This window comes from Aphelocoma coerulescens, chromosome 1A (assembly GCF_041296385.1).
Source record: "Aphelocoma coerulescens isolate FSJ_1873_10779 chromosome 1A, UR_Acoe_1.0, whole genome shotgun sequence".
NCBI lineage: Eukaryota > Metazoa > Chordata > Aves > Passeriformes > Corvidae > Aphelocoma > Aphelocoma coerulescens.
In genome coordinates, this window is record NC_091014.1 from 51,129,582 (window position 1) to 51,153,675 (window position 24,094).

At 44.5% G+C, this 24,094-nt stretch overlaps 1 protein-coding gene across 1 annotated transcript; it reads left to right on the forward strand.

Moving 5' to 3' along the window:
- The first annotated feature begins 1,939 nt into the window (after window positions 1–1,939).
- Window positions 1,940–23,820, forward strand: FAM234B (family with sequence similarity 234 member B). Its single transcript, XM_069001892.1, has 13 exons — window positions 1,940–1,988; window positions 7,543–7,935; window positions 8,884–8,982; window positions 11,249–11,437; window positions 13,310–13,440; window positions 14,094–14,241; window positions 14,586–14,727; window positions 15,356–15,499; window positions 18,839–18,920; window positions 19,148–19,303; window positions 19,899–20,016; window positions 21,161–21,387; window positions 21,813–23,820. Exons 1-13 carry the CDS (start codon window positions 1,952–1,954, stop codon window positions 21,816–21,818), a joined length of 1,872 nt encoding a protein of 623 aa, XP_068857993.1. The 5' UTR covers window positions 1,940–1,951; the 3' UTR covers window positions 21,819–23,820.
- The last annotated feature ends 274 nt before the right edge of the window (window positions 23,821–24,094 follow it).

The following is a 24,094-nucleotide window of genomic DNA, read 5'->3' on the forward strand; positions in this document are numbered from 1 at the left end:
ACAGGTGGCAAGAAGCAAAGGGTGGCACAGGCTTAACACTGATGAGGGGCCGGTGGCTGTGTATTTTCATGCTTTTTGGCTTGTAACATTTTTCTAAATGACCACATTGTCTACACAAAGCTCTCAGAATTCCAAGCTTAACCCCAAGTATCTCATTTTTTGGCATCTGGCTTTTTCAAACTGCTTTGGGAAAAAAAAAATAAAATGAACAGTGACATTCACATAAATTAATGATCTATTTGCAACTTTTTGATTGATACTAGAACACTTGACAGGTCCAATTTATATGCAAATCAGCTTACACTCACAGCATAAAGAAGGAAAACTTCATTTCTCATGCTTTGCAAATCATTCAATCCTCTGAACATATTGCTTAGTCATATGTTCCTCAAAAGCATCAGTTTAACCACAGATCACTTGTCCTTGCAATCCATTAACCTCCCAGTGAATTTTGGGCTTGGGGAACAAGCCATTTTTGTAGGGAGGCATGAAATTAAGAGTGGGTTATGCTGTACCACGAATGTAAAAGCATTGCAAACTATGGGCTTTTGCACTGTATGTGTGTGTGCCAGATGTTAGAAGATCACAAATGAGGACACCAGACGTCCCAGTTCCTGCTTCTGGCTGTTTTCTGCCATTCCTTTGCTCCCACCTCTAATTGGTACCAGAAGCATTTTCTTAGAAGGAGTCACTCTGCTGGACAGCTCTTGCCCTGTCTATCACAGGCTTTGCTAACTGAGACCTGTAAAGGATCCAGGATCTATCCTGTAAATATTTACATAGATACAGGGCTGTCACTACTCTTAAATCAAAACCTGGATGACAGGAAATGGCATATGGAACAGAAAGCCTCTGTATTAAGAAAGACCTGGAAGGGAAAGAATAACAACAAATGTGATGGCTTCTCCAGAGTTTGCCACCTGGGACTGCCCCCACAAGTGCTGTGTTCTCAGGTAGGTCTCCCTCTGAAGCCTTGTGACATCAGTGGAAAAAAAACCCTCTGGTACCAAAAGATTTTGGATCAGAACTATTCTCTTTCCCATTAATATCTGAAAAAAAAAAAAAAAATTACTTCACCAACTAGACCACTTGGTGTCTCTCTTCTGCTCCTTATTTGTTGCTACTATTTAAGGAGTTCCAGGACAGACCTGGACACGAAAGACTAAGTACATTATTTGCAGAAACAGCACCTGAAACAGGGGAGAGCGAGAGCAGCAGCAGATGCTGATAAAATGTGATGTGTTCATTAGCCAAGCGGAGTCTCTTTTGATGTATTTAGCCAATACTCCTTCCTCTTATTCAGTGACAAAGGACATTGCCTTGTGAGTTCTCACACAAATCATGACTTGAAGAAGTGGCAGTGTTAGTGGCCGCTGTGTGGGCCTGGGAATCAGGAAGCTGGAGCCTTGTGGCTTTGAGGAAGCCACAAAACCCTCCTTGCTCAATTTCCCCATTGTGGGAAAGGGAGAGTGCACTTCTTCATATGTCTCGGAAGGCTGCGGTGATGATTGAGGACAGCTTTGGAAAACAACCTGGCCATCTTCTGTAATTAATCAATGACAACAATAAAATAAAATTGCAAAATAAAACAGAAACAACTAGATTTCTTCCAACCAAAAGGTTTCCAAGAATGAAGGCATATATTTATAGCAAGAACAATTTAAAAGGACTGGCACTTTCTGTGCAAACCACTCAGGATGACAAGCCTATTTTCCATCTGTCTGTGCCCACACAGTCGTGCAGGCTGTGGAGATCCGGGCTGTCCTCGGTCACGGCTCGCTGCCACGGGCCCGCCCCTCCCTGCGGGTCTCTGCCCCTCCAGGTCATGAGGGACACGAAGGGCCACGGGCCCCCTCACGCCTGGGAACTACAATTCCCAGCAGGCCGCGGGGAGGCGCGGGGAGGCGCGGGGAGCGGAGGCGCGGGGCGCGTGCGCACTGCCGTGTCAAGCATGGCTACGGTGCTGTCCCGGGCGCTGAAGCTGCCGGGTAAGGGCTGCGCTCCCGCGGGAGGGACCGGGCGCCGGCCGGGCCGGGCCGGGCCGGGCGGGGAGGGGGCGGGGGCAGGCCAGGCCAGGTTCAGCCGCGCCCGGGGCAGCCCTGCTCACGGGAGGCGCGGGTGCCGCTGCCTGAGGGCTGCGGGGCGCGTTGCCATAGTGATGTGGCGATGTGGGGCGAGGCCCGGCGGTGCAGGCGGCCCGTGGGCTCCGCGGGGGGCCCGCGGCCGAGGGAGGGACGCAGGGGCCGGGGCAGCGTCTCGGGGCCCCGAGGGCGTCGTGTGTAGCAGAGGGAGCCTGGGCCGCGGCCCTGTGAGGGGTCTGCGCGGGAGGGAGGAAAGAAAGCGCGGAGCCGCTCAGATCTACTCCTGCCGGCTTTTACCCACAGAAGCCAGGCCAGGAGTTCGGTAAGTGCCACTGCAATTACCCGGGTAGATGTTTAAAGGCTGCCTGCCGCCACTGCACCTTCCAGCCAGAGATTTTCAGCGAGATGAAAGGATATTCAAGCATAAAGGGCTATTGTGTGTGGTGAGCAGCAGTCCAACAGCCATTCTCTTCAAGTAAGGAGATGAAAAGGGAATTAAAATACCTTGCCAAACCAGATCTTGGGAGCATGCTAGTTGCTGGTGGATGTACTGTAGATGGTGCCAATGCACCTGGCTGCATTAACTTCAATGCGAAAGTTCCTCATTGCTCTTCCGAAAAGTGTCTTGCATTTGGGACAGAGACAGGGCCCAGCTGTGTGCTGCTGGGGAGGGCTCCTCCTTGACACTACACACCACCGTGGCCCTGCGCTGCCCCGGTCTGTGAGGCTGCACTCAGTGGACTGATTGTACTTTTTTCCTCCATGAGTCCATGAAGGTCACATTAATGTCATCGAGGTCCTTCCTGCCATCTTTTCATAACCCTTGCCAGGAGTTAAGGGTTACTTTTAGTTTATGTGGTGCCTGTTGAGTCTCATTCAAAGAAATTTTGTTTGCAAGTCGGTTTCTTACTGGTTTTACGCATACATGTATAAATATAAATATAAATATAAATATAAATAAATAAATAAATATATATATATATATATATCTGTCAGAGTGGGAAGGAATACATTACCATGAGGTCTCAGATCTCTTCTGGGACCTTTGGAACCAGCATGATCTGTTTGATATCTGCTGCTGGGAGACACTGATTTGGAAGAGATCGTAACAGGCCTTGCAGCTGCACTTAAGAGAACAGTTCTTGCATCAATCCTTAGATTAAACTGCAGAAATCATACTTTTGTGTATTTAATTCTTGAAAAATGCAACTTCTGACAGCAATGAGAAAGCAGAAAGCCTGTTGCTATATCTGTTTTTCCTGCTGCATCTCATTAAATTAATTAAGAATCAATATGTGGCGACTTACCTCCTCACGGGCTTAGAGATATGTCTGCAGTATCCACTGACTGGCGCCTGCCAACTGCCAGAAGAATAAACACAACGTGAAGTGAGTACAACAGATACTGGAACCAGTGTGCCACCATTGGAATAATGCACTGAAAATTGCACTCTTCTAAAGTTCAAAATCTGCTCTTTTCACTCCAAAGTGAGTGCAAAGAAAAGCCTTTCCAGTCAGTTGAAACCAGAAAAATAAGATTACAATTAATATCTTTGAAGCCATCAGCACAAGAAATTAATATTGTATTATGACTGGGGCCTCATTTCAACACAGATCACCTCACGGGTGCCTTCTTTCCAGATCATGGTCACACGATGATCATCTGTTATTCACTGAGAGGTCACATTCTTCTGCTGCAGTAGTTGCAAGAGCTGTCTGTGCAAAAACAGCATTTGGCAAATACACAGGGGATTTTCAAAGTCATAAAGTGCAGTTTAGAAACCTACTGCCTTTGAAGGCCAGTAAGTTTGGGGCATTTTCCCTCTGTTCTGCCTTTGAAAACCTCCATCATCAATATTTGCTTTTCTTCCAGTGGCTGCAAAAAAAAAAAAAAAAATCCAGGGTGATGTGACCAGTAGCTTCCTCTGATTGTCACCATGGGCCTCTGAATGGGAACCTCTGTTTTATCACTGATGCCATGGAAAAATGGAATATGATTCAGAGCAGGTCAGAACAGAAGATGCTTTGTTGACTCTACCTGCGGGAGGGAGGGAACACAGAGCAGCAGGGAAACTGACTTTGCTGATCCTAGCTCCACACCTGTAAAGTGGATGCAAGGTTTATATACACTTGGAGTCTCTTTGGAAGACAGATAACAAAATGTGAGTTACACAGATTGGTACCTACATAAGGCTGCAGAACTGCCACTTGCTTTAGCGCAGAGACTCATTTCTCATGAAGGCTACACTGTGATTATCATTTCAGGAGATATGGTGAGAGTTTGACCAAGAGGCCAGCTCAGATCTTAACATCTCTACTTCCACGATGGAAAACTGAAAACTGTATGTATTCCCTGGCAGCTGATTGCTTGCAACAGAGGCAGTTTTGGACAGACTGTTTTCCCCCAGCCTGAGCCTTGTTGTTAACCAGAAAGGAGAGAAATTGACTTATGGAGCACTTATAAATAAATCATCATTCTCTAAATGATGTGAGACTGCCTCTGTTTTCACACATTCTTTACTAGTTTTTATGTTTGTTTGTATTTTCATGCTGAAAAATCATCTGGGATTGATTAGCCAGATGTGTTATCTCTCCTTCCCACAGTAAGTGACCTAAAACTTGGATGAAGAGTCCTTCTGCTCTCTCTCCAGCCAGGTGAATCATGAGTTACATGTTCTCTGAACCACAGAACAGCCTTGGGAAGCTGAGCTGAGCACATCCTTGCCAGCATTTCAGACACATTCCCAAAACACCTACAGATTGGTTAAGGTTCTCTATGAACAGTGGGAGATAAGCGTTAGAATCCTCTGAGATTAGATGTATAATTGGGTTTGACATGTGCTACATGAGTGCTCCAACAGCCCTTCCTAAAGGGCAGTATCTTCCCTTATTTTGGCTTAAAAAAAAAAATTCAGCAGGGCACTTTATGCCTGACTTTACTGAGTGGCTGTGCCTTGTGGGCATGCTAGATAACCTTTTGAGGAAAGATAGGGCAAAAGAGTGTCAGTTTCTGATTCCTAGTCAGGCTTAAACATAAATTAAGACTGAGCAGTTCTCTGCTTTATAGCTCTCTTACAATTCTGCAGATTCTTTCCTATGTAGATCATCAAAAGCTATCGTTACTGTATAGTAGCTGTTTTCTAGCCACTGATCAGTGATTTTCAGTAGGACAGGTGTTCCTGTTACAGATTGTGGTTCACACCACTGCCAGCATCTCAGTCCCTGCCATTTCAAGGAGTGGGTGAGCCATATTTTCAACGTCCTTTCTGTCTCGTAGGGATCCAGGACAAAACTGTTGCAGATAAATTTAATTGGCACCAATGCTTTTGGTTGCTTCAAGGATGAACTGCCGGTTCCAGTCTTTTGGTTGACGGTTTGGAAATAAAATAATTAAATCATAGTATATCTGAAGCATAAGTACACTTTGAGTTGTTTTACTGAAGGGTCACCGGTTTCCAAAATCGGGAGCAGTCTAGCTAACATAACTGTCCGACTTTGACTTCCCAGGCTAAATACCATTTACTCTTGGGCCAGCCACGTTTGTTTTTCATGCTAGTCTGACCTGGCTTGAACTGGCACATCTGAATCTGTTGTGAGAAGCTGCAAATACCCTGGCAGTGAGACCTCTCTGGAATTTTTTGTTTGACTGAGTAGTCTTTCGGTCACTTTTCAGCACAACCTATGGTATAGACACCTGTGAAATTTATGCTGCAGCCTCTGAGCAGAGAGCTGTGTGCCACCAAGGTCCGTGGCCTTCTGTGCACTTACAGGATGGAGCCAAGGTTATCAAGACTTCCTGAAAAGCCCACACTTTTGAACACATGTATAGAACAGACCTGTGTGAAACAATGCAGTATGTCACAGGGATACACCAGACCAACCCATAAGAATGCAGTATCTCTTGGTTGCGTGCTCTGCCTCCACAAGGAACTGCTTTTTGGACTGTGTATGTGCACCAGATTTTTGAGTCTTTTGTAGAAGCCCCTAGTTCAAAAAGGAAGAGTCTGACTTAGATATGTGAGCTTGTTGGATATTTTTATTTCCTTCTGTTCAGTGTAGGTGAGTTGTCCTGGCTGTTCCACTTAGTGTGGGGCATTTGGTTTTTAGTGGGATTGAAAGCATTTCTTAAATCATAAAAATGAAGTTGAATACCACTTATAAGTAGTAGACAAAGGGAAAGTGAAGGTCATTTTGTGGGGTGAGAAATGAGGAAGAAATGAGGTACTTGTGCTGCAAAATACACTCTAGATTATGCAAAATAGGTGTGTTGCACTAACTAGGTACTACTATACATCTGTAACTTGAGCCTGTCTAACAGGAAAACCAAAAGTAAGGTATAGTATTGTAGTTAGGAAGAATAATCATGAAAGCCCTAAAATTTCCACTTCGTAAAGCCTTCCCATCGTTTTCCTGTCTGAGAGGGGTTACAGCTTGCATATTTTTGCTTATTAGTTATGCCTTGCATGTATCATGTCAGGAATCTTTGGGCACAAGCTAGTTCCTGTCTCAGATCAGCTTTAAACAAAAGGAAATGAGACAGATACTTCAGATAGCAAAGTCCCACCTTGGAATAGGAGAGAGAGAACCAGACACTGAGACTCTGCAGTCATCAGAGCAGTGGCCATGGCTCCATGCCCAGCCTTGTGGCACAGGGCAGCTCCCTGAGACGTGACCCTCCACTCGTAGCTCAGGGCAGTGAGTCTGCGTGATCTTTCCTGTCACCATAAACAGATGGCACTGGGCTTACGCCAGGGTGTGTGACTGCCTCTACACCTGCCCTCGCCACACTCCCTGTGGCTGTCTAGGGCTTGGGGGAGAAGTCGTCTGTGTGCCGGGCATCTGTGCAGGAGACACGTAAAGCTAAGCTACTTTCCTGTACCACCACCTGAAGCGATCAGTACCAAGTTATCTATCTTGACCAGGCTAAGCACAGGCTGTTCGCTCTGGTGGGAGCAGGAGCGGGAGCAGAGCAGGTGCACTGTGGTTGCCTGCTGCAGGGGTTGGAGCGTTCCCTCGCACAGAGCTGAGCCATGCAGAGAAGGTGGTGTCTTGGAGGAGCAGCCTGATCCCTCTAGACGTCAGCATGTTTTTGGCCCAAAGGGGCAAAATCACTTTTCCCTCATCTTCAGGGAGAGTTCATGTATTTCTTTACCAATCAAGAAAGTATTAGAATTAAATCGGCCATGAATTCCATACAGACATATGCATATACATCCATATATGTATACACAGACACATTTGGCTGAGGAAAATAAACTGTCAGCATCTTTTCTCCCACAGCTGCTACTGTGAAACATGGAGAGACCCTGTCATTTCTCTAACACTTCTCACTACTTGGATCCATGCAAAATGCAGACTACTCTGTCATCCCTTCTGTGTCACTCTCCACTGCAGCCTTTTCTCCACTGAGATCCTGCAAAAGTGAGGAACTCATGTTTGTCTCTCTCCATCTTTTTTCTCAGGAAAGAAGAGCCCAGACCTTGGGGAATATGATCCCCTCACTCAGGCTGACAGTGATGAAAGTGAAGATGACCTCGTACTCAACATCCAGAAGAATGGGGGGGTCAAGAATGGGAAGAGCCCTCCTGAAGAGATACAGGACCCCGATTCTGATGTGGAGGTTGGGATGACAAAGCAGCACACGTCAGAGACTGCGCCCGAGGGTTATCCTGCAGAGACAGCTGGGAGTTTGGAGCAGAAGGCTGCTCCCTCCCTCATGCCATACCTGCGCACTGCGATCTTTTTGCTCACTGTGGTGATCTCGATGATTCTTGTGTTGGTGTGCGCATTTCTAATTCCCTGTCCCCCTAGAGACTTGCATAACACCTGGAACCGTAACCTAGGTCAGGGAGCAGGTGAGAAAGCCCCAGGAACAGCATCTGGCATGGGGGAGGTGGCAGCTCCCAGGCTGGGCATCGGTGGGAGAGACCTGTCTGGGAGGGCAAGGTCAGAGCAGAGGCCATCCCTCACCGCTACAGATGCTCCTAGATAATAGACAGGTCGCTGTGTTCTGCTCACTCTTGAAGCTGCGGCCTGTGAAATCTGGCATCAGTAGATAACAGTGCCACAAAATTTTGTTTCTGCCAACATCAAAAATTATTTTGACTCTTCTTCCATCCTGCCTTTTTGTCTGGATGTTGTGCTCTGTTCCAGATGGAGATGGCCCAGCCCACTTTAAAATACAGTGCCTCCCTTTCTACAGCCTGGACTTTACCAGTACCTCCATGCTGAAGTATGTGGTTGTGTTCGAGAGGAGAGGGCTTGAGGTCTTTGTGTCTTCTAACTAGCTTAACTAACCTTAGTCCATTGTCTTTTTGTCCTGCTTAAATTTATAAATCAACATTTGAGATCTTTTGTTATCCTGTATGGGCCACTGGTAGCATTTCTAAAGTATCTCCCATTCTGGCTTCTGCAATAAAGTAACACTGTATTGTGAAATAATTTCTGCCAGGTCTAGATATGTCTCTCCCTCCTTGCTTTTTGCCCCTGGCTTCCAAATCTAAGCTTTTCATAAGATACATGGCTCCACATCACCTCAGAAATTGAAGTGGGAAACATGAATCTTTTTCTGTTAGCTCCTCCATTTTTCCTTTTCCTTTCTCTGACCCAGATGCTATATTTCTGCCTTTCCATGCAATGAAAGATCTTACCATGGTGTGAGCTGCCTGCCCTTGGTGGTTCCTTAGCAGACTTTGTGAGGCTTGTCTATCCACAAGTCTCATTTCTGGGCCAGCCCTCCTCTCCCAGTGTGAAAAATGAGGGTGGCCTTTTTGACATGCGGTGACTCTGTGTAATTGTTGCAGGTGGTGTGTTATCCCCACTGGAACTTTGTGATGTGAATGGTGATGGCCTCCCTGATATCCTCATTGTCTTCACTGCCTTGATGAATGCCAGTGTCATGGGTAAGCACTGCAGCTCCTTTCCATTCCTCTTCATGTGTTAGTATGGACCTTTGTATGTTTGTCTTACACATAGGAAGAGCTCCTGCCACTGCAAATCCACTGCATTGCTCTTTTCAGAGTTCCTTAAAATTGCTGTGCCTGTGGTTGGTCATGCTTAAAATTTTCATTACAAGCCTGTGCTTGTGTACCTATACATCATGTGTTTGCCCTTACCTCATCTTGGGGCAACTCCATCTCTTTGTCCTGCATTTGTGCACACTTACTTTGTTTGTAGGTTAGTGTTGTAGGAAACATCCTCAGTTTGCTGCCTTTTTCTCCAGGTCACTCCATATACTTGCCAGGCTCCAAATCACTGTTAATTCACAAATAATAGACTGATGATGGGGAAGCTACTGTGCCTGGCTGTTTCACAGGTATTGCCCTGCTTCCTCCTCCTGGCTGCCTTGCTCTCTTTGTTAGCCCTCACACCCTTCAGGTAACATAGCAGAGCCTGCTGATAATGGCCACCATTACGCAGAGGCTGCCAAATCTGGTGGCATCCTATTGTCCTGGGCTTCCTAAGTCCTGGAGATTCCCAGCTGCCTGCTGTACTGCGTCTGCCTATCCTGGCATTGCCTGATACTAGGTGAATCTGCTCAGTCTCAGAGATGTATTCATGGAGCAAGCATACATTGCACAACCTGAAGAAAATTCTTGTGGGAGCAAAATGCCTTGGTTCTTCAAAGAGCTAATAAAAATATTGTTAGAGGATAGGGAAGATGCCCTTCTCCATGGCCCAAGCAAGGCCCTTGGTATTTCACAGCAAGTCCTATAAAAAGAAACCCATGAACATAGAGAAAACTGTAAAGTAACATAAAAAATAAGTGAGAGAGGAAGATACTGTTGACATAAAGGCTGTATTCAGTTCATATAGGCTGTCCTTGCATTCTGTATTTTTGCCATTGCATTGTTTTTATTTTTTATCCCAGATATACATATAGTCAGCATTTTCTGAATGAAACTGGTTCATACCTAATTGCATCCTGGGCTGGAAGACAAAAACCAGACACTAAAATAGGTGTAAGCAGATCACAATCCAAAACTCACATAGCTGGATATCAGCCTGCCTGTAGCTTGTGCTTGGAGCATTCACACAGTGCCAAGTAGAGATAAGCTTGGGACAGGCACCCGGGGGAGTAAACTGTGACATTTTTAACTGTTTCTCCAGCTTGTACACACAACGGCTGTGAGCTGCATTCAGGACTTAGTTATTTGTGGTCCCTATCAATGTGATGAAGATAACTTGATCTGGGGCAACCCCTTAGCATAAGGCACATGATGTTCAGTTTGAGAAGAGAGTGAGTTTGATTTAGAGAGTGGACTCAGACTTGTATTTAGCCAGTGGCCCATATATGCCCTTTTTGTCATCAGATCATATGTTGTATGTGTTGCTAGTAAGACAGAAGTTGACTGGGTCTGTTGTTATTTTGAAATGTGTGGGAGTTAAACTGTGATATGACCATACTAGGTGGAGATTAATTACAATAACCACTCTGACAGCTGAGGGCAGGCTGAGCTAAAAGTTGATCACATTTGGAGTCAGAGCCAACAGTCAATTGAAACAGCATAGACTACTTTATTTCACAATTATTTTGTGCTAACTGGTGAATTGGAAAAAGAACGCCAAGTTACACCAATTGGTTTAATTCAGTCTGTTTCTCACAATAATGAAACTCCTTTGGAAAACAAAGGAAAAAGCTCTCAGACACCAATCACCTTCTGTTGCTTCAGAATTACAAACAAGCCAGCACTTTCATATGAGGTGACATCTACCTTGGGAGTCACTTAAGGTTTCCCCTTGGTGCTAGCTGTTTTGTTAAGGGAGGAGGGGATCAGAAGAGTCAATCTGGTTTGGCAGCAGTAAATTTCACAGGAGGAAGTCAGCACGAAGTCAGCACAACTGAGCACATTGTCCCCAGGAACTTGGTTCTGTCTGCCCAGCTGACCACATTTCTTGCTATGAGCTCAGGTCCAACCTCCATGATTTTCTGGGCTGTTGATGTTCAGCCCAACTTGTTTGGAGATCACTGCTAGGCTCTGTGGCAGAGAAATTCAGCCATAGTGTGACATTTGACCTTTGGTTTCAGGCAGTGTGGATTTGTCTGTCTTGAACTGCTCAGCTCCAGGAGCTAGAGCTGGAAGTCCAGCACAAGGACCCAAGGCAACGTGGTCATAGTAATCCCTCTGATACCAAGGGATTACATCCTCTCTTTCCTGCCTCTTCTAGGTGTCTCCAGACCTTCCGTAACTGTGGTGGCACTTTCTGGTATGAATGGCAGCACCTTGTGGTCCATCCAGCTTCCAGAGGAGACTCGGAGTCTGCAGTGCAATGGGCTGTCACTGGGGGCAGCTGCAGGGCCTGTCTGCCTTGTTACAGGAACGTCAAAATTCCTCAGCCTTCTCAGTGCCTCCACAGGTAAAGTCAACTACCAGCATATTAGAAATATGCTACTGCTTTGTTGTTTTCTTTGAAGGACTAATAAGCATGAATAATTTGGTTCTGGCACGTCACGGTGGCTGTTAGTGGCACACAGGAAGGAGTCAAAACACTAATGAGTTTCTAGTTACACAGGATAAGAGAATCCAAAACATTTCATCTCTGTGGCAGCATCTTCGTCCTACATCTCAGAATATTTCAAAGTGTTAATCGTATCCTGTAGCATCCCCATGTCATAAAGAATATGTAAAGTCTGTTCTCATTAGCATTGAGTTGCTGGTACAAGTCAGGACCTACCTAACAGCACCACAGAGCTGAACAGCATTCTTGGAGAAGTTATATAACAATATACATGACATCCAGGAAACCTTGCAGAGAAATTAGGCCCATAGCTGAATTGATTAGATGGGAATGAATATTGCTTTTTTAATCACTTGATCATGTGAACCTTCATTCTGTGATTGCTGTTTGTTCTACCACATTAATTCATTGGCAGAAATATTCATAGGTAGGTATAGGGTTGTTTTTGGAACCGACAAAAAGGTACCTTGAAGGCGGGTAACTTTGGGATGGAGGCGTGTGTTAATATAACAGTTAGGTTTTAATGAACCAAGTTCATCCAAGGAGAATGATTTCACCACAGTTGCTGGCTCAGCAACAAGACATCTTCTCCTGTCTCCCCTGGCTGACAGATGCTATGCAGTTTTATCAGCTGCAAAGTAACATCAAGTTCCCCTCCCTGCAAGGATTTCTACAGTCTGGCCGTGGTATTCCCACTCCACTCCACCCTCTGTTCCATCCCCCTTAGCAGGTGCTATGGTTGCAGATTGGGGAATCATGGTGGAGTAGGTTTCGGGCATGCCAGCCGCATTCCAACCAGGGAGCAGCAACTGTATTTTATCCTATAATTTCCATACCGTTAGAACTTCTGTTAGGATGTGAATATAACTTCTCAAGTTTCCTCTAATTTTACCCGTAGCTATCTTTGCATGCTTTTCAAATGCTTTTAGGGACCAGGTTACTTGCAAAGTGTTTGCATGGTCAGGACCATGAGTTGCCTCCTTTACCAGCAGTAGTAGTGTTATTAATGTACAAGTTTGGCAGTTGGTTTACTTTATCATACAGGGGCAAACCTTATCCTACGGAGCAGCAGCAGCAGAAGAGCATTTTTAAAGATTGAAAAAGCAGAAGCGTTGGCAAAGAACGATGAAAAAGTAAAAGCATCAAATTTGTTGCCTTTTTTTGATGTTTATTTGCAAGTTTGCAAATCTGGTTTTACTGAGTTCCCAGGTGGGTCCATGCTGGACTGCTGAACCATTTGACATCCCGTCTGCTAACATGCTTTCACCCTGAGGTGGAGTGAGCATGTCATGCTGGAGTGGTAATTTGCTGCTGGGAATATAACTGAGACACAGATTTGCACTTTGAATATCAGAACTATCCATCTGTTCCCTTTCCTTGCATCTACCTAGCCTTTTCTGCTGGCTGAGGCAAACAACTGTTGTCCTGCAGAGCAGCACTCTCATTTAGGTTCTCCTTCCAAAAGTGAACCTTAAATATTTTCTACTATTTCAGAAATTGTTTAGGGCTCAGGTGTTTTAGAGAGATGCTAAGAAGGAAGCAGAGTAGGACTTGAGGCCTGACTCAAAGGCAATCTGAAGAAATGCTGGGAGAAGAATTTTGCTTCCCACTGCAGCTTGTCTCAGTTTGTAGGTTTGTGTTTCCCCTTCACATAGAATGGGAGAAATAATTTCTCTTGCTCCCTTTTCAAGAAGGTTTTGTGGAACCCTCTAAGGATGCCCTCTGGTTGCCCTAATACGTTAGGTCCCTTTTATCCTGTTCTTCCCACAGGCAAGGCCATCTGGACACTGAACTCCATTCACCTTTCAAGTGGGATCCTGGCTGCACCAGCTGCAACTCTTCCAGATGTAGATGGAGATGGGATTAGAGATATTGTTGTTCTGGCTCTCAAAGAGACACAGGTACAGCATATCCCTACTCAAGGTTTGGAAGGACCTTTACTATTTGTGTAGAGGAAAAACAGCCTGATGTGGAAGGACTGTAATGGGAACCGCAAGAGCCCCTAATTTACATTCCCCTGGATTTTGCTGAAAAGCACCCTTTTTCTTCCAGTAGGTCAGAGCAGTGAGATCAAACAATAATGACACTACCTGCATTCTTGACAGCTGGAAATGAACAGAAGGGTCATTATTTGCACCTGACTGAGACTTGAGAATTATTTGTTTCTGTTCGGTGCGTGTGTGGTTTGAAGTGTAGGGATGGATCTCTAGAGAAAGGAGCATTTAGCTCATCTGAAAGAAAGAAATACTTGTGTGATTGATTCAGATGCAGATTTCCTTTACGTTCATCCCTCCCCACAATCCTAACATTGATGTTGTTAGAGGAACTCAGGTTTTTGAAGTCCCTTTTATATTTGATGCATTTGTGTCAAGAGAAAAACATTACTGTAAGATGCCCAGGAAGCTGGACTGAGCAAAGAGAAAGCAAACACTATCTACACCTTGCTGAGGGGGAAAAGATCAATGGAGCTTCATGCTGTGGGGCTGGGGGAAGATTCTGGGTGCAGAAGTGCATGAAAGCACTGATAAAAATCTCTACCTCTCTCTCCTTGCAGCCCGATGTGTTTTTCATCTTGGTATCAGGAAAGACTGGAACTGCTTTGGGTGGGCCTGTGAAGTACAGCACCAATGGAGAAGGGAAGGTGATTGGCCCCCAAGTCCACATCACCAGCCGGGGAGCCATCTACATCCTGTTTGGTTTTGGTAAGATGCACCTTGGGTCTGCAGCACTTCACCTTCCTGAGAAAACATTTGTTGTACCTAAAATGGTCCAGAGCGTCCCTGGAATATTTCTGCCATGCTTTCTGCTGTAAAAGCTAGGAGAGCAAAAGCACAAGTCTCACTGCCATGGTGTGGAAAAGTCCAGGAGTACCAATACCTGCTAGTCTCAAAAACCTTGGAGTTTCCCAAAGGCACATCATGCCAGGAAAGTTCCAGCTCTGGGCATTTCATTGCCTTCTACCACAACTGCAGTGGTCCCAATCACCCTCTGTTCTACTAGGTTATCTTTTGCAGTCAGGACTCTTCATCTTTACTCTTCCTGGCAGGTAATGTTCAAGCAGTTGCCTTGAGGGATATCTTTACCCAAGCCAGAAACCGGGACAACTTTCCTGCAATGCTGCAGCAGGAGGAGCCAGAGTGGGAAAAGCACAGATCTGTCAACCTGTCAGAGCTCATTGGCATTTACAGGTAGAAGATGGACTTGTCATCTTGCTCCTTCTGGGAGAGGAAGGGAAGGGTAGGCACTTACTAGTGCTCCCAGAGGTGGTCACTTCTACCTCAATACTGTCCTTCTCTTCACTGTCCAGTTGATAACTGGGGAATATTGTGGGGAACTCATCACTTCCTCCCTGTCCTCTGGTTGTCCTAGTCAAAGAAGTGCAGAGTATGATAAAAGGGAGACCTTAGCTTCTGCTCTTCCTTGTTCCTTTCTTCAGCCCCATATGCATAGCTGAAGGGAAAAAAAGAAGTGTTCCCAGCTAATGGAGTCTCTTTGAGAAGCTCGGTCTGTGTGGGCCTGGATTTCTCGGCTCATTCTTTTTTACTGCCAAATTGTGGGGCAGGCCTCTCTAGGAATAAAGGGGGGGAGCAACTGTGAACTCGCAAACTTCACGCTTTTTATAGTAACTCATGATGTTCAGAAGACCCCATATTTGAATTAGCTCACTTAACTGAGGAGCCCATATCACTGGGGAAAAGATGGACTTCTCCAAGTACAGTTCAAATCTTTGGTAGCAATTGCCATGTGGAAAGGCAGCTACTGCTGAGATGTGCAGACACAAGCCTTGATCTCCTCTCTGTTTTCCATTTGTCCCAGTGAGGGGGTTGACTTCCTCCAGACAGTGAAAACACCTGACACAAACTGCAGCAACCTGCTCATCACAACCAAAGAGAGCTTGATCCTGCTGAGGGGACAGGACCTGGAGCCCCACTGGACCCTGGAGCTGCAGAATATCAGCAGGTAACTTACTGGGAACATTTTTCTGTCCTATTTCTTCCTGTAACATTTCCTGACTTCCAGTTGGAAGCACATGCGTTCCTTAGAAAGCAATTGACAGTAATTCTCCAAGTCTGCAGAGGAATCTAAGAACTGGAGGTGTGTGTTGTTGAGCCAAGTGAGGAGAAAGGGGGAGCAAGGAACAGAAGGCTGGAAACTTGAGCTGTGCTTGTGAGTGACCACAGATAAGGGGCTTGGTTCAGGTACCCGACACTGAAGTCATGGGAATGATGGGGCATTGGAATTCAGTGAATCACTGATGTGTGATTCAGCCCACCTGCTGTCCAGGGCTTCAGTGGAGAGGATCAGTTACATTAGTGATATTAAGAATTTAGAGCAGGTTGAATGAGTATGGCCCAGAGATCTTAATGTTCCTTGAAAGCTGAAAATGAGTGTTCTGATGACAGTCAGCACACCATCTATACTATATGTAAACCTTAAAATAATACTGCTCATCCTCTAATTTCACACATGGAAATTAAGTCATTTTCCAGATCTTGTGGGTTGGTAATAACCAGCAATTTCAGCTTGCCCAGTATTAAATATTTGCAAAGGGCAGTTGGGCACAATTGAGGGAAATTATATGGGAAACAATTGCTTGCTCTAGTATTGAGAATAAAGAAAGCAGCTCTCAGCTCACTTTTGCCCAACTGTCAAGAGTATAAATGGGAAGAAGGCACTGGAATTTCTTTAAGAAAAAAAAGTGTTCAGCTATGTTTGATATTCAGGTAATGTCCGCATTCTTGAGGGCTGATGGGTGACATAAGCCACGACTTTAGGAATGGATTATGGCTAGTTGATCATGCTATGGGGAAAGGAGATGGACTAGAAGTGTTTTGGGCCCAGAATCTGCAGACTTCTGAATGTGTCTGGCATCGAGTTTAAAGGGTAAGTGTGTACTGACTAAGCAAAGCCACTTCATAGGTGCTGTAGAATCAGTTATACACAAGAAATTTCTAAATGGATGCAGTAATAAATTGGAAAATAGAAATCAAGAAGGGTTGAAAACTTCTTTACCAGTGTGGTTGAGATTGGAAGGCATCTCTGGAGATTGCCTAATCCCACCTACCTGCTCAAGCAGACTCAGCTAGAGCAAATTACTCAGGGCTGTGTGCTGTCAGGTTTTAAAAATCCCTAAGGATGGAGACTTCACAACATCTCTCGACAGCTAGTATTCAAGGTTGCTGCTTTTTCCTGTTCCCTGACCTCCTAAGGGACAGAGTACAATACATGTAGAGGAGCTGTCAGATAATCATTGAAAAATAATGAAAGCAATTTGTGTTCTAGGCCACTGTGATAAAGTCCTGGACTACCTGTTTTCTCAGAGTTAAGAAAGACAAAATTTGCTGCACTGAATGTATTGTGGGCAAGCATTTAATTAAGAGGGTTTTTTGGATTGTTTTAGAACTTAAGTTCTACTTAAGCACCACAGGCTGGGGGACAAATTCAGCTCAGGGATGTTACCACAGAATCAAACTGACTGAATTCCTTGTTAGACAAAGCTTACAGAGCCAGCTGTGAGTGCCCGTTTTCCGAGGTAAACCTGCCCCAAGCACACCACATCATCCAGGCAGACTAAGTCCAGACCTGTGGGAATAATTTCTGAGAAAACCCACATGGCTACTGCAGATGTGCTGCATTTCCAGATAGCTTTTGACAAGATCCCTGGAAAACCATAAAGGAGAATCAGTAGTCATAAAACAAGGGCGAAGTTCAGAGACCATGAAATTGAGTAAGCAGTTGCAAATTGTGTTGTAAATGGATGTTTCAGATGAGAGAGGATTAATAGCAGGTTGCTGTGGGGATTACTGTTGGGCAGAATAATTACTAGCCTTCTGGTTCATTTGAGAAAGTGCCCAGGGGATTTTTCACTTGATTGGTAGCATCCGATGTACTTACGTCTGTCTGCATTCAGTTTGTGGGATCTGCCACTGACTCTAACCCATAAGGGACATGAGAAGAGGCACCTTAGGAGATGTTTTGAGTTTGTGGTCATAGGATAGAATTGCCTGCTACTTCCTTTTGTTACTGGAGAGCTTTCAAGCTATAGGAGTGTCTCACGATACTGCCTTGAAAGCAACACCTGGTTGTAAAGCAAATGACGTTGTTTGATGTCGTAAGTATAAAGTCAAGCCACTGCAGTACTGTGGGATTGCTGTTCAGGAACCATTCTGTCATGCACTTTTTAAAGGAGAAGCTGGAAAAAAACTGAGAAAAGGTCTGGAAAAAATGTTTTAGCATGGAAGATTAAAATTCCTGAGTTTATATGATCAAAGAGAAGCCCAAGAGGTGAGTTCATAAGCATCTGTAAGAAATAGAAGCTAACAGGCATAGCAAGAACAAGTGCCTTGAAGCAAAAGCCAGTCATGTTCAAGAAAATGAAGATGCAGGAATGTTTCTTTGGGTGAAATTAATCATTAGAACTGACTGTCATGAGAAGTGATGAATTCATCTCATCAAAGATGAGGCAAAGTCAGCCTACTGATACTTGGTTAATTGGGTGAAATACAGTAATCTGTCATAAATAAGAGGAGAGAGGATATACTCTGATGATCCTGCCTTGCCATAAAATCTCTGGTTCTGTGAATTTTGTGGACTCAACTATGCTTATTTAGAACTTTGTGTCTAGCTGTGGTGAATTGAAGGAAGACAGAGGCAAGGCTCAGAAAGCCAAAAGCAAGCAAGATGGTTAAAAAACAGTGTAATGAGAGATATTAATGTGTTATGTCACCCAGAAGTGAGAGGATGAGAAGGGACTTCATTTAACCCGTTTAAGGTCATAAAAAGGCTTGTAAACCTGCCAGCAGTAAGAATACAAGGAATCATGGGCTGACATTAATGGTGAGTATATTAAGATCCATTTCACACAGCTAAGGCAGCCTGGGAAATCCACTTTCAGCAGGAGGTCAAATGTGCCAATGCATTTTGGAAGGACTGGATAATTTTCTATAATTACAGCAACAGCTGTACAGGTTCTCGTGCAAAGGAAAGAATGATAGAGTCATGTACAGGGAGATAAACAGATGTCTACACAGCCCATCAAGGGATGCCCCCCACACGGACAACTCTGAAGAATGGCTGACAAGCACCATGGGCTGCTTTACCATTTTTCACTTTTCTGATCCACCAACAAATGATTCCTGGCAGTCAAAATAATTCTGAGTGGATGAAAGATCATATTTAGCATGACAAATCCTGCCATTTTAAGAGGCAGAATGGAGGATGAAGGCAATTATTCTGCCTCCATCTGAAATGGCTTTTTTTCTATCATGGGGCTGAGTGTTTCTTTTTCCAAATTTACAGCCAGCCTGTACCAGGTTACTTTGGTGCTGACCAAACTCTGGACTTCATGCTGCAAGCACAGACTGGAGATGGGAACAAAAAGGTAAAACAGGTGAAGGCAAGGAGGGCAATGGCAGCATAGGAGTGGGGGAGGTTGGCTAAAACGAGACAAACATTCTCTGGACCTTGCTTTTCCTGTTTCTTTGGCTGGCACTCATTACTGTGTGGCCACAGGCACGAAAGGGAACAGCAGAGGCCATGCTTCTGCAAGGGGGCTCTGCATACCCACGCCTTGACACCCATTAATGCTCGATCTCTCCGTGCCTTGAGGTGGTGGTGGTAGATGGCAAATCCGGCCTCCCTGTTTGGAACCAGGAACTTCCGTGGCAGAGGCAACAACTCGATGCACTCTCAGTCATGACTTTGGACAAGAAGTCTGTTTTTCTCTTCTGGGCTGATGAAACACAGCCCGTGTTACAAAGTTTGGTGAGCACACATCCTTTCTTCACTTCGAGGTTTCTCTGTGAAGCACATGCAGTCTCTCTCTTTTATTCCTATTGTCATTGAACTTGAAACCTAACATATAAGAAGGCTGTCAGGGACATCTCTTACTTTGACATTCTGACTTCTCTGAGCCTGAACACAGGAGATTTTGTGCGTAAATTCTTCACCATAAAGCTTTGTTGACAGAAATTTTGCATCCACAAACCCAAAAATTTGTGAATTTCATTTTTCATGCAGCACTGAAGAGTTGTTACTGCAGATTTGTTCCCAGCCCAGAGTGCTTCTTCTGTCCATGCAGGGGCACAGTTCAGCATGGAGACTCAAACTTCCTGCCTGTAGCTTTGCCCATCAGGCTGCATAGGACAGAGCTAGATTTCAGCCTTACCAAACAGAAGTTGTGGAGCAAATTCTGTTTTAGGGAGAAAAAGATGTCAGGATTTCATGTTTATAAAACCATAGATTTTCATTCTCTGATCCATGTGAAAACAACACAGTGTCAGAAAACTTTATTTTTTGACAAAGCTAGACTCCCCTTTGCTAGCCAGCCGTTAAGTTTTTGTCTCTTGCATTCCAACAGCAACCTGGTCCCAGACCTGAGCGCCCAGGGCTGCACCACCTCTATCTTCTCCATCCTGTTTTTCCTACAGTCCTTTTGGACCTCACCAATGCAACAGACAAAGTCATTGCTTCAGCAGGTGAGTACAAATGGAGGAGAAACAGCCTGGGCTAGAAATATGGAGAGAGGAGTAGCTGTGAGAAACAATGGGCTGTAGCTGTGCCTTTAAAGGTAGCACCTAAGGTCCATTACACGTAGGATAACAGTGGGAAATAAGATTAATCTTCCTCCTGAAGGAGCATCCTGTCCACCCCCTAGTTTGCAAATAAAAGATCCACAAAGTTTCTTACACATGTTTAACTAACGAAAGGTTCAAGTTTGATTTAATGCATGTTTTACACCAGAGAAGTTGTGTTGCTTTCCATGGAGCTATTTATAATTTAGTGCAGTGCATGGAGAATCACTATAAAACTTTTCTCTGTCACCTCAGATACACTTCTGCTTTTGTTGGCCATCTCCTGCTCTTTGGGATAGCAGCTGTGCTACTTCTTCCTCTTTCTTTTTGTAAGGGGGAATCCAAAATACTTAAGCATATTTTCAGGGAAAAGTAGATCTGCATTTAACATCTATACAAGGTTGTACAGTCCCTGTTGGATTTCCTTGCTCTTTCTAAAGCAGTTCGGCAAATAGCCAGCCTCTTGTGCATGGCAGTGTGGGATAAAAGATCAGTTCATCCAGAACTGAGAGAAGTAGGCTAGGAAGCATAGAAAAACTGCTGCATAGTAATAACATCTAATTGGACTTGTATCAGAAACACAGTTCAGTCAAGAACAAATAGAATACTGTTTTTAGAGGGGTTTTTAAGAAACTGGGATTTCTGAGGTCTGTACAGATCATTCTGTAGTGACTGGAGGCACCTGACTTGCCAGTGATTTGCAAATTTCCCCTTTTATAGAGGTAAACAATAACTACTAACAGATGTGAGAAGAAAAGCTGAGAGTGAACTGTATTTTTGAAATATGTTCATATCCTATGTCAAGCCCAAAAGCATAACCTGTAACAAACCCTTCCATTTCTGATCTATATTTCGGTTTCTTTCCATGGAAAAATGTTAAAATAATTTTTTCCTTATCAACTAAGGTGCATGGAGTTGTAAAGTCAGATTGAATATACTCTCAGTCCGGTGGATGTTTTGACTGAGTAAGGGCTATAAAATCCCTTTTGGAAGAAACGTAATCATTTACTCTTCACCACTATTTTCTTGCCCTTTTCTGATGGACCAGTTGGAATTAATGATCTCCAAAAGGATGCATTTCACATCACTGTGACAACAACTGCAACCTCTGAAAAACAGCCAGGATTTCTCTCGGTCAGCAAGCTGGGCCTGAAGTGGGCCATGATGAGTCAAGGTCGAATGGTGTGGTTAAAGGACAGCAGGACTCCAAAAATCAGCCGTGGAGAAGTGAGGCGATTTCTTGCCCGGATGAAATTTGCTGACTTTCCTCAGAAGGTGAGATTGTGCAGGAATCCCTAATGAAATCCAGGCCTTTGAAAACATCTGGTCTCTTCCCTACAGACACAGTTAAGGTGCTCTTTGGGATGGAAAGAGACTGGTGGTTTGCAGAGAGACTGTTTGCAAGATGACTGGCTGCCCCTTTGGGCATAAGCTGGACAGATTGTGAAGCAAAGATGTACTTTGGCAGTTGAACACAGCACAGGATCTTAGAAAGAAACAGGGGTGGTGATCATAAGAGACTGAGAGGCTTGCAGAGGGATCAGAGAGGTGGGACTGAGATCACTTGTTTTGACATAGGCAAACAAGGGTCCTCCACATAGTGGTGCCCAGGTTCTGTTGCCGACTTGTAAATTACTACTTTACCAGACTGGATGGTAATAGATTTTTGCTTTAATGTTTGTTTGCCTTTCCTTCTTCAGCTCTAGCCTGGTGGTTCTTCAGATGTTGGTTCGACCTGTGGCCTGTATGGGGAATATAGGAAGCTGCTCTGTGTATCTTCAGGAAAACAGCTACATAGAGGGAATGGGAGCTAAAAGCACTTCCCCTTTCTTCAGCTATCTGGGGAATGCTGCTGGAGGCAGGTTTGTCCTAGGCAGACCTGTTCTGTACCAGAGAAACCTTGTTCAGCAACTCCCCCTCCATATGCTGTTCTTGCATGCTTCCTTCCAGGTAACACAGAAATGTGAATTTAGAATTTATATACATATATATATAAAATCAGGCTTTATATATATATGTGTTAATTTATACAATATATGTATATTTTTTGTATGTTTAATTTATGAATGAGATTTAGGACACACCTTTTTATGTCCAAATACTGTTCCCGAGCAGTCTAACAAGCTCTATGCCTAGAGTGGGCCATGATGAGTCAAGGCAAGTGGTGTGGCTAAAGGACACCTTTAATCTTTTTATTTTTGGAGAGAAGCCTCCGACTCTTGCAAGGTTAGTCTTATCTACAGCTTCCCCTGTGCTCTCAGCTCTCTTGTCTATGCTGCTGCCAGACTCACAAACAAACTAGTTCTCTGGCTGAATTATCTGATCTAGAGAAAGATGGTCTCCACAGCATTTGCCAGCCCCTTGCACTTGTGTCTTTCTTTCCCAGTTCCAAGTTCAGGACACCAAGTTCAGGCGTATGCGGGTGATGTAAAAGTGAAAGGTTCACAGCTTATTTCTCTCCGTCCTTAAGCTTTGTATGAACCCAAATTGTAACATCACACTGCAGTCCAGTGGGCAGATGTATCACAGCCCTCTTGGGATAGAAGTCCAGTAGATCCTGACTGATCTAAAGTGACTAAAGGTCACTCAGTCTAGTCACAGAAAAGCTGATTCTTATGCTGCTGCTTCAGGATTTAGAGGCTCAGACAGAGACAGAACTAGAAAGCTTTTCTGTGCATTTTAACCCTATTCTGGGCTCAGTATTGCCATTCCCTTGCCAGCCTAGCCCTGTGTAGCTCCAGGAGGAACAAGGTACCCCTGGGACACATTTGCTCACAGTGTGTTAGGTGTTTTGAACTGTGCCCCAGAGTGTGCCATCATTCTCCTGTATTGCATTCGAAGAGCATCTGTATGAATTTTCTTGTCATAGAAAAGACTGTATAGAAAGGAATCATTTTGGTGCCCCAGTAATTCCCCACAGTTTAGGGCAACAATATAGGAACTGCATTCCTAGTATGCCATTCTAAGTTTGGCCTTTGACATTAAGCAGAGCCGGGCTGAGATGAGGATTGCAAAGGACTCTTCTGTCTAGCATGTGCCCTTCCAGCCTCCCCACATTTCTCCATGAGTGGTGAAGTGACAGCAGACTTCGACCCTCCTTCCAGATGGGCACGTTAGCCATGGGTTTACTCTCCTGGGCCTTTGACACCTCTCTTTGCTGTATCACCCTCTCCCTCATCCCACATCTCTATATAAAGCTTCCAGGATAGCCCTTCAGGATTAGCTGCAAGCCCCAAGGCTGGTCCTTGGGCCCTGATCTCCTAATGTCAGAGCCTGTGAACAGTTTGTATATGTTTAATGGTATTTTCATGTAAATAGCTTTGTATATATTAGCACAACTGTAGCAATGGCTCTAGGCCTGGCATTTTCCTCCAGACAGGGTTTAGTGTTAATAGTGTTTAGTTAATAGAGCTGCGTAATAGGACTGAAAGTGTGAGGACCAGTAACGTATGAGGGATTAAACAGGAGGGCCTCTTCCCTCCTGTCCAGCCACCACCTTGCTGGGAAAGGTGAAGCGGCTGTTACCTAAGTAGTTACTCTTCTGAGATTCTTCCTGAGAGAACTGATATTCAAGAGCAGTGATGTTAGCTCCTCCTTAATGTGAATTCCCCCTGCCCACACCCCCCACCCCTACTGTGAATAAAGAGTCTGTCTGTATATTGTTGGGAAAATGTATTTGAACTGCAGTGAAGCAAAATAAATACTGTGTACAGCATCATGTGTCATATGAACCAGTGTTTCACCTTTGAGAGATTATCAGTTTGCTTGGGGTTTTGATTCATGGGTTGTTTGCAATATTTTTACAACGGGCAAAAAGGAACGGATGAATAGAAGTAATGTAAAAAGCAAAGTCCAGCCAAATTCTTAAAGATTGTGAAGAAACAGTAAAAGAGGCAGACAGCAAAATACCTCAGAATGGGAGATTTTTGGGTAGGAAAAGGAAGGGTAGGAAAGAGGGGAGAGATGTCTGAAAGCTACCCCC